The sequence below is a fragment of the Chrysoperla carnea genome, chromosome 3 (genome assembly GCF_905475395.1).
Source record: "Chrysoperla carnea chromosome 3, inChrCarn1.1, whole genome shotgun sequence".
NCBI lineage: Eukaryota > Metazoa > Arthropoda > Insecta > Neuroptera > Chrysopidae > Chrysoperla > Chrysoperla carnea.
In genome coordinates, this window is record NC_058339.1 from 94015074 (window position 1) to 94026776 (window position 11703).

An 11703-nucleotide genomic window follows, 5' to 3' on the forward strand; every position below is an offset into this window, starting at 1 on the left:
CCAATAGATGTCAGGAAGAGTCATATTTTGCGGTGAATGTTTCAGTTTTTCCTGAAAACATGGATAAAATGACGTTTTCTAAAAATGAAACCTAACTAGATCGATTTGTAGCTCCCAAAACTCCCTACATACTAATTTTCATAAAAATCGTTGGAGCCGTTTCCGAGATTGCCGTAGATACTGGTTTGTTTAATTTACATCTTTGCATAGTACATCTTCCACGAGTTGGAGAAAGTACGTATGTATACATTAACCAATGCATACAAAAAAAAGGTGTTATATGGAGCAGTTGAATCATCGTATGGCTTAAAGGGAACCGAAGCTACAACACTAGCAAGCAATACATGACACCTATAACAGTGCTTTCTTATATGCATTGCTTAACGCATGTACTCTGTCATACTCATGGCAGATGTCTACGGCAAGATATAAACTAAACATAGTGCATACATGGTTCTTGGTCTGGCTAAGGCAAGAGCTGCCAAACCAATACTTGATTTATTAGTTTTGGGAAAGGTTAGTGCCAAAGATTGTCGCAAAAATTACTTAATCAAGGCATGGTTTATTTGAGTTGGACAATGACTGGCAAGCAATTAAGACTTCATTTATTAGTTTTGACCAATGTTTGAGTAAAACCTGGTAAACTGAGGCTTGTTTGATTAGATTCCGTTGAGCCGAATGAGAGACGATAACCCACACTTGATTCGATCGTCAAGTTTGGCATTCCGTACTTGAGTAGTTGAACGGACTCATTACACAAATACAACTTGATTGATACGAACCACAAACTTTAAAATACAAGTGAACAATTAATGACAAGTATACCTAGTGAACAAACATAATTCATCTATGTTGTCAGTTTGATTGTTTCCAAGTATGGTTTTACTTTTTGCAAACATATTATAATCTCATCCTTTGCACTAATTATTGCATTTTAATAAAATAATTATTTAATAATTTATAATAAGAATCATAGGGCATGTGTTACGAATAATAATCAGGATTTTGGGCGGGAAAAGAAATGTCAAACATACCTAACATTTTATATATAAATAAAAATAAGTAATAATACAAAATTTCAAATTACGTATTATTTTTAAAATGAATATTTAAAAATTTTTGCTTGTGAATTATATCGGTGATAATATGAAGAAGGTATGTTCACAAACAAATATAATATAATTTTTAATGATTCTTAATTCAAAATGTTTATTTTTTTTTTAGACGGGTATATTAGTTATAAATGAAACAGCATTTATTATTGATGATGGACTCACGTTTATTGGAAGAGATCCCGTTACTTGTTCAATAATTTTGGCTAATGTTGTAAGTTTATTACATTATATAATTAACTATAGATCCTTACCATATTCGATCAAGCACTTTTATCCGAAAAAAATAGAATGGCAGAATGAGAATACAGTCTGCTTATTTAAATATGTACTCAAAATAGAAATACAGTGAAACTTGGTTAAGTGAGACCTGGATAAGTAAGACCTACATAACTGGAACTCATGCTGAGGTTCCAACACTATGTCACTGAATTATCTTTGTTAGTAGGACGTAGCAAACCTTTATATCTGAGATTCTACCCGCAAATTCCGCACTTAACTAATTTTGAGCCTCAATGACCTTCAGTTTTAATTTTGCTTTACATTTATACGGATGTTTATTTGAAATGCCGAAACGAAGGCTCGAGTCGATATCAGAACGTAAAAATTGAAGTTAATATCCGTTTATGAAAGTGGAAAGGCACGCGATGAAGTCTGTGTCGAATTTAATGTCCCAAAATCTACTTTTGTAGAATAATTCAGAATAAAGATAAAATTCAGAATATTTCATTATTTTGGTCTTTACTCAAAACTATTGCAAGTTTATTGAAATGCTTGACTACATAACACTATTAAATTATCAATTTATCCAGTTTTTACATTCCATCAAAAATTCGTAGGCTTAACATAGTAAAGCAAATTTTTTTAGTCCGATATATTGCAAATTATAAAATTTTATTTTAATATTTAACATAGTCAGTGCCGGATTTACCTCTGACGGGGCCCCAAGCAACCTCAGGTTTTTGGGGCCCTCATTGTAAAATACCCCCCCCCCCCATTATTTCAAAATAATGAATAACTAGTTAATTTTGCATAATCAATATATTTTACAGTTAACTTATAATTTACTATCTAAATTACAACTTTTTTCTACTTTTCTCAGTCGCAAATTGATGAATGACATCATCAAAGTCAAGTTTTTCAAGGTTGTCTTTTTCGATAAACAGTAAGCCTAAATCACTTAACTTTTTCTTGACACATCGGTAAATAATTTTTGACGCGTTTTAATGCGCTGAACGATCTCTCCCCTGTACTGTTAACTATCGGTATTGTAAGGAATAGCCTGATGAGGCATTCAACATTTGGAAACGCTGAAAACAGTTCATCCTTGAAAATGATTTGGTACAATATATATATTGTTGACATGGATTTTTTCTTTTTTTCATGTGTTTTTTTTGTGTTTTCAAAATTTTCCATTTTTTGGGGCCCCTGTCCAAGCGGGGCCCCAAGCAATTGCTTCCTTTGCTTCCCGGTAAATCCAACACTGAACATAGTTGCTTTTGAGGGCGATTATAGGCTGTCCTACAATTTTTCGATAAGTTCCATTTTTATGGTACGATTTGTCTGACCTCAAAATAGGCTTTTGCTAAATCTCATTCGAACATTCTCTTGAGCATGTCAGCGAACATTTTCTTGAGATCTGAGAAAAGGAAAACGTCGGTAGGGGCCAGATCTAAAAAAAAAAGTGGATGCGAAAGCAATTCGAAGCCCAACTCATGCAATTTTGCCATGATGAAACAGAAAGTTGCTTCACTGAAATGATATTTCTCACAAACTAATATCTATCATCTAGTGAAGCCACGAACTTATCAATGTTGTGTAAAGGGCTGGGTACATTATTTTTGCCCTTTGCGGCAAAATAGCTAGATCGGGCCCTGCAATCACCCACGCCAAGTCTGCCTTTTATCATTATTATATCGGACTGTAACGTTAAAATTAATACAAAAATTATATTCCAGACAATTTCAAAACAGCATGCACTCGCAATTAAAATTAACGATAATTTCTACATTTCGGATTTACAATCCTCTAATGGAACAAAATTAGAAGAAGTATCACTACAACCACGTTTTTGCTATGAGATAATTGATAATGCAACGCTTACATTCGGCGATGTTAAGTGTAAATTTATTATACAAGAATACAATGCTATATTTAAAACACCAACAGCATTATCGAAAAAATCAGCCGCGTCATCGAAAGTATCATTAAATACAACGAAACTTCCACATCTATCAACAAACATTCATAAATTACCGACACAATTAGAAGCCATCTTCCAAGATTGTACTCAACAAATACTCGATAAATCTGTTGAAGAAACACAAATTCTTGAATCATTGATTATAGAAACACCGAACATATCAAAAATTCGATCGAATATTTCGAGAACTAAAAATAAAGATGATTTTATAATACCTGAAACTCAATCCGAAAATTTCTATCAGGAAACACAAAAACATTATGAAATTGATGAATCAAATAATTCGAATATTTCGAGAACTAAAAATAAAGATGATTTTATAATACCTGAAACTCAATCCGAAAATTCCTATCAGGAAACACAAAAACATTATGAAATTGATGAATCAAATAATTCGGATCAATTTGAGTTGTCTAATCTTGAGATTTCAGACACACAAATGGCTGAAGTTCATGATTCTATAATTCAATCACCATCAAAACATAAAAATTTTATTTCAAAACGGAAACAAAGTGACAAAATTCATAATTTAGAAACACAAAATATTAATGAAGCAGAAACTCAATTAGAATTCGATTCACCAAAAGCATCGAATACACGTAATTTACCGACACAAAATTTAGCTTCCAGTGCGTCTTCGAAAACATTAAACATTTATGAAATGGAAACACAGCAATTTGAGGAAACTTCACCTTCAAGTAAGAAACATCTTCATGAAGCTGAAACTCAAGTGGATACACCACAGTTTAGAAAACCTCAAAAACCTTCTTCGGCTAATAGAAATATTTATGAAGCTGAAACTCAAGTGGATATTGAACAGTTTGAAGAACCTCAAAAACCCTCTTCGCCTGATAGAAATATTTATGAAGCTGAAACTCAAGTGGATATTGAACAGTTCGAAAAACCTCAAAAACCTTCTTCGCATAATAAAAATATTTATGAAGCTGAAACTCAAGTGGATACACAACAGTTTAAAAAATCTCAAAAACCCTCTTCGCCTAGTCGAAATATTTATGAAGCTGAAACTCAAGTGGATACAGAACAATTTGAAAAACCTCATAAACCTTCTTCGCATAATAGAAATATCTATGAAGCTGAAACTCAAATTTTAAATTCTGAAATTGAAATTCCAAAAATAAAAATAATTTCTGCTACTGATTCAGATTTAACATCCAGTAAAAATTCTGAGACTCAATTGTTAGAAGATAGAATAGATCTGAATAGTGGAGAACCTCATGCTGAGAATGAAAATTTAATTGAGACACAGTTTGAATTCGATGCCGAACCAAATATTGAAACACCGAAATTAAAGCAAGTTGAAACAACCCACATGGAAGAAAAAAGTGAGGAAATAAGAGATGTAAAACGAGTAATTGGAAAAAATCGGGCAATAAATTTCACGCAAGACAATTCACAAATAATAGAAAGTCAATCTGAGCCAGAAATGCCCGGAATGAAAAAACATGTAATCGGAAATTCAAAACCTATAAATTTCACTGAATCACCAACAGTTCAAATTGATCTCAATGAGACACAATTTGATGAATTTAATATACCTGAGATACAAAAACAACCCAAAAAATCCCTTAATTCAAGCTCATTTTTCTCTGATTCCGATTCAAGTTTGAATAGTTCATTTAATTCAAGTATTATTCGTAATATAATAAAAATTTTGGAACCAGCTAGTAAGAATACTTCGAATACTTCAACCCTAAATCGAAGCTCAGTAGAAGATCGATCGGGAAGTTTCGTAAGTCATAAAATCAATAAAAGTGTTGAAACTGTTCCAAATGATGTCTTTGTTGAAATTGAATCAAACTCAGTCTCGAATTGTTTAAATGATAACATTTCGAATACGTCTGTTCAACATAAAGCTTTTTATAAAACGAAAACAGTCAACAAAGTTGTAGAAGAATTAAAAGATAACGAAATATCTTTAACGGATACACCAAAATCTACTCCAAGTACATCCAAAACTGTGGAAAACTTTGATACTATCAAGAAACCAAATTTAGATATTGATAATATGTTGGATGATTCAACATCTCAGCCAAGTGTTTCTAAATCGTCTAACACCGTTGAAACTGATGATATTTTCGATATTCCAACACAGGCTTTAGAAACAGGTACAAATATTTCACCAAATAAACAAGCCAAGAAAACATCGCAGCCTGGTGTTTCTAAATCGTCTAAAACGGTTAATACTGATGATATTTTCGATATTCCAACACAGGCTTTGGAAACAGGTACAAACATTTCACCAAATAAACAAGGCAAGAAAACATCACAACCAGGTGTTTCTAAATCGTCTAACACCGTTGAAACCAATGATATTTTTGATATTCCAACACAGACTTTGGAAACCGGTACAAACATTTCATCAAATAAACAAGCCAAGAAAACATCACAGCCAGGTTTTTCTACAGCATCTAATACCGTTGAAACCAATGATATTTTTGATGTTCCAACACAAGCTTTTGAAACCGTTAAAAAGAATTCACCAAAAGCATTTGATACCAACATAAGTCAGTTATCAGAAAAATTATTGCATGATGAAGATTTAGAAAATATTTTAAATAATGATCCAAAAACTCCTGAAATGTGTAATTTAGCAGCAAGTTCGAGTACAGGCAATTTATCAATTAATAAAAAACCGGCGAAACAGCGTACACGTAAACCTTCTGAAAGTTCAACCAGAAAAATGACACGAAAAGATTCTGATAACGATAACAAAGTGTTAGAACGATTGGAAATGGTTGTAATGGCTTTAAAAGAGGTAATTAATACAAAAATTAACGATAAAAATCAATCTGATCGAGCTGACGTAGGTCAAACGTCATCAAATCGACCAACACGTAACTCACGGAAACGAAGTGATGCTGCTACTGAAACTTTGGAGAGAAAAAAACGAAAAACCTCAAATAATAAACAAAAATTGGTTGAGGTAAATAATAATACAAATAATGAAAAACTAATAAATAAACAAAAATCTGAGGAAGTTATTAAATTAACACGTAAAACAACTAATCAACAAGCAACGGATAGTACACATGATCCAACTGTTGAAGTCAGTTCAACTAGACCAGTTCGAAAATCTAAAACACCATTCAAGTTCAGAATGGATTCGCAATCTGAAGAAAGTTGTGTAGAGAGATCTTCTAGAAAACGAGGCCATCCGCTAGTCCCTGAACAATCGTCTTCAGAAAGTATTGATAGTGCCATATCATCAAAAATACAAAAATTGGGAACGGTATGTATTTAACACAAAACATATTTAATAAACGGTTTTCCGTTAAGATTTTCCCAGCTTTAAACTTAAATTAAGTATCTCAAGTTGACTTTAAAATATCTTTGAATTAGTAGGCTAATCAAATTAAAATTTTTCGAAGAATTAATTTCCAGCAGGTTAGAAATCGTTTTAATACCTTTATTTGATCCTAAAAGCGTGTAATCCGAGTTTGCGCAATTGCAGGAAATTTGCATAACTTTTAGGAGCCAAATAATTGCGAAATGTTTGCTCTATTTTTAACCGACTTCAAATAAAAAAAGATGAGGTTATCAATTCAACTGTATTTTGTTTTTTTTTTAATGTGTGTTACCTCAGAACTTTCGACTGGGTGAACCGATTTTGATGATTCTTGATCTATTTGAAAGCTGGTGCTTTCCGTGTGGTCCCATTTCAATTTGGTCTAGTTCTGACTACGGCATCCATGAGAAAACCATAAAAGTATTTAATTTGCATTAAATATGCACGACAAGAGGACGAAAAACTCAATATCACGCCAACCGATTTCGATGATTCTTTTTTTAGTGAAAAATTAGTGTACTTCAGATTCAAGAAAATCACAAAATAAAAAAAAAACTTTTAACAAAAAGAAAAACTATTCAAAAACAAATTAATATGTACTAAAAAGTAAAAAAATAACAATGATAGAATGTAGATAAAATTATTTTTATTTTTGGAGTCAGTGTCAGCCAAACTAATGTAACAAACTGTTCTGTCGGAGTTGTTTTCTTGGTTGAAACCGACTCCAAAAATAACAACAATTTTAACTACATTATATTATTGTTATTTTTTTTAGTGCATATTAATTTGTTTTGGAAAAGTTTTTCTTTTGAAGTCGGTTTTCTTTTTGTTAAAAGTTTTTTTTATTAGTTTTTTGCTTGTAGCTAGAACGGTACGTCCGACGGAAAATGACATTCCATTCAATATTAAAGAGAATTAAATTTTACGTCGAATGAACATTTAAAAGAGAGGTATCACAAAGTAAGAAGTGCTATATGAAATTTCAAAGCTGGGTTGAGTGGGTATGAAGAAATAAAACCTAAAATTTTCTAGGTACCATTTAAACTTTCCCGTCGATACCTAAATCGACGTGTTTTCACTCAAAAAAATAATCACATCAGGTCAAGAGTTTTTAAGGGTGAATACTTTTGAAATGATCACACTGTATAATAATAATCATAAGCCTATTTTTTTTCCAATAATTGGGCAAAGGCCTCCCCCTTTTAAGACCAATCTGCTCTGTTTTGTGCAGTTCTATAAAGCCTTGACCAGCTGCCTTTGAAAAAAGCGATCAGATCGTCGTTTCAACGTTTGTATTATCGACCTTTTTTTCTGATACAGTTATACGGCATCCAAATTGTACATCGTTTAGCCCATTTATTGTCGGTTTGTCTAAAAATGTATCCCGCCCAACGCCACTTCAAAGCTCGAACACTCACCGCACCGTCTCTGATTTTTGTTTTTTATCTTATGTCCACGCAACAAACTCTGTGTTTTAGCTGAATTTTAAAAAAGTTTCTTTCAATTTTACGTTGATATACTTTTAACTTATAACTTTGACGAGCGGTAAGTGCACTGTTTTGCAGTCCGTAGGTCAGAACCGGGATCACACTATATTAATCAATAAACTGGACTCTTTAATTTTCTGACGTAAATAAAGTTTATTCGACTCGGATAATACACAACTTATTTAATTTATGTTTAAAGTTTTAATACTCTTAATGGGAAAAACGTTAATTTAACACAACAATTATTTGTAAAATGATATCAAATTTATATGGATTAATTGTGTGGTTTTCCCTAAAAAAATAGAACCTTTTTTCCCTAAAACAGTTCATTAGTATTTCCATAAAATAGTTGATGATTTTAGTTTTAAGATAATAATTTTTATTGCAGAATTGCAAACCAACGAGGAGTAAGTTCCAGGTTATATTTACCATATTTCGTGATGGAGAACAAGAACAAACCGTTAAAAAATTAGGTAATTTGTAATAAAACAATTTGAAACATTCTTATAATTCGCATTTACTTACTTTTTATTTCGCAGGGGGTAAATTAGTCAAGAAATCTAAGGATGCTAATGTTTTAGTGACCAATCAAATTTCACGATCGGTGAAACTATTAAACGCAATATCTCAAGGCATACCAATCGTTTCGCCTCGATGGCTTGATGTTTGTAAACATGCAAAGAATTTTGTTGGTTAGTAAAATAATTCAAAAATAATTATCGTAATGGAATTAACAACGGTAAATCTTTGTTTTAGATCCTTGGGATTATCTTTTAGATGATTTAGAAGCAGAAAAAAGATTTAAGTTTCGTTTAAAAGATTCTTTAAATATTGCCAAAGAAAATGGTTTGCTTTTCCAAGGATATAAGGCTTTACTCACAAAATCTATTCCAACGGATTTGAAAGGTAAGTTAGCCTTAACAAAACAAACAAGACAAAATAGAACGTTTTATATATTTGAAACATTCGATAAAGTAGAAGACAAAAACGAAATACGTTTTCTCCCAAAAGATCTACAAATATAGTTTTTGCGGATGTCTGAAAATGCAAGATAATAGCAATTGATGCACCAAAGCTCCAAATACCATTTGCAATGGCGAATTTAAGGAAAAAGACTTAGTGGGCAAAATCTATAGCTTGGTGCCCTTTTATACAAATTTGTCTTTTGCCCCTTTTTTAGCCTTCGTTAATAGACTTGGTGCCCCCTTGTGGTGCCCTTTTATACAAATTTGTCTTTTCCCCCCTTTTGATGATTGATTTTGTAACAGCATTATGGGTGTAAAAAGTCGGTTAAAATCAGCTACTTTTGTCAAAATCATAAAAGAATCAATCAAAATTCGAAAACTGTTCGATTTTCTTATATCCACTTTCCAAAATTAGCTACTTTTGTCAAAATCATTAAAATAGATTTGCAACACTATATTAGGACTCCAGTAAACACGACGTCATTTCATGCTTCTCAACTCTATTAAATATAGTAAGTCTATTGAGTGGAAATTCAACAAAACTCAAAAACTTCGATTTTCTTATATCCACTTTCCAAAATTAGCTACTTTTATCAGATGAATTATCTCAATTAAATAATAAGTCTGTTATGTGGAAAAACAAAACTCGAAAACCGTTCGATGTTCGTCCATAAATGTGGACGTAAAAACATATTTATTTACAATATTTATGTATTTTAGATATTCTTCAAAACGCTGGCGCTAAATGTATCAGTTCTTGGCCAAAAAAGGCAACGGATAAACATATTATTGTATCATCTATGGAAGATAAATCTCAGTGGCCAAAGCAATCAAAAGTGATAATTGTGTCAGCAGAAGCAATATTTTCTGCAGTAGTACTACAAAAAATCGATTTAAAAAATTATTTGTTGGTTTAATATTTTGGTTTAATAAAATTTAATTTTAATTAAATAAGAAGTTAATATTAAAATTTTTAATTATATTTGTGATAAAAACTAAAAAAAAAGTAATTTTTGTTCTCATAATATTGATTCGTTTTGCATAAATAAAGCAATAATTTTTTAATTTTTTTTGTTTATTTTTCGTTTAATCTATCAGGGCGATTAATGAAATCAATTGTGCTTTATAAATCTATTAGATCAGGCACGGATTTAGAAACTAAGCGCCCCTATGCTTTTTTAAAAATTTCCGCCCCTCTGTCCCTGAAAATAGGGCTTTTCATTTTAAAATCACGATTCACATTTGTTTCGTACTAAACGATTTATAACTAATGTGATAAAATGCATAACAAATATCTTCTATCTTAGTCCTACTTATTGCTGTCAGTACGAAAAAATAAACTGCACTTGCGCATATGACATGATGAAAAGGTCTATTTGTAGAATTTATAGTTCATTTTTCAGCCACCAGCCACGCTGACGTCGGTAAGTAGTATATTAGCGCACAACAGCCCGCATTTAATGAGACAACTTAGCGCTCCCAGCGCCTCACTTATTTTGTCCATATTTTGGGGACAATATTTTCTATTGCGATCGTTCTCCTTCTTTATAACCTCCATGAACACAAGTATCAATAATGTGAAACATAATGTTTCAAAAAAGTCTGGGAGAGTCGGGGATTTTTCAAATTTTGTCACATGTATTGCGAAAACAGTAGTTATTATTGATACTTGTGTTTGATTTTACTTGAAAGGTCTATATCTATGATAGTTAAGTATACTTTCGACCAAGTCACTTCTTTTCAAACAAATAAAAAATCAGTTCATCCGTTTAGGAGCTATGATCCAAAGACAGACACACATATAGACACGTCAAATTTATAACACCCCCATTTTCGACGAGGGCTAAAAATTAATTCAACCGATCGAACTTTTTATTTATGTAAATGGCTTTAATGGTCCTTGAAACATGTTTTAAATTAATAAAATACCAATCGAACCATTTGATGGCTTCTTGTAAGAGATATTTTTCAAAAGCACTGTCCAACTCAATCCGCAAGGTTACAAAAAAAACACGGGCGTGGAAATTGTTTATTCAAGAAATAAATTATTAACATAAAACTAATTGTTTAATTACGCACATACTTGAAAGGTCTATATCTAAAAAATAAGTCTATGGCTAATTATACTCTAGTACCAACTTAAATTAAATTGTAAATAAAAAGTTATTTATTTATTTATATAATTAAATATTCATCTGGATCTGTCTTATAATTTTTTGTTTATCATAATTTTTGCAATTTCAATTGATATTGAGTAAATATTCAATTATTTTTAAGAATCAGAAATGAGTGACGGTATAAATATACTTGATTTACCGGATGATATGCTGGAAAACATATTATCGTGTTTAAGTTACGACGAAATTGCGAAGAATAGATTGGTAAGTAAATGATACTTTTTAATTGTGCATATTTATGCATTAATGCATATATGAACATAAGTCAACCATCATTTTTGATAATTGAATACAAATCAATCCAATTATTTATGTTTGATTATTAATTAATCATAAATTTTTTTCTTTATATGTATACATTTTATCTCCCGATTTCAAAAGTATCATTTTTAGCTCTTGATCTGTGTGAATTTTCTCAAAAACGATACTAGATAACATACCATCCTAGTATT

At 31.3% G+C, this 11703-nt stretch overlaps 1 protein-coding gene across 1 annotated transcript; it reads left to right on the plus strand.

Annotated features, from left to right (window-relative positions):
• Positions 1–1072: 1072 nt before the first annotated feature.
• LOC123295093 (titin-like) lies at positions 1073–9979 on the plus strand (the record flags this gene model as incomplete). Its single annotated transcript, XM_044876309.1, has 7 exons — positions 1073–1155; positions 1225–1326; positions 3071–6565; positions 8498–8582; positions 8649–8801; positions 8866–9015; positions 9795–9979. Coding segments are annotated over exons 1-7 (4179 nt in total), but the record flags the coding sequence as incomplete, so codon positions are not given.
• Between the last annotated feature and the right edge of the window lie 1724 nt (positions 9980–11703).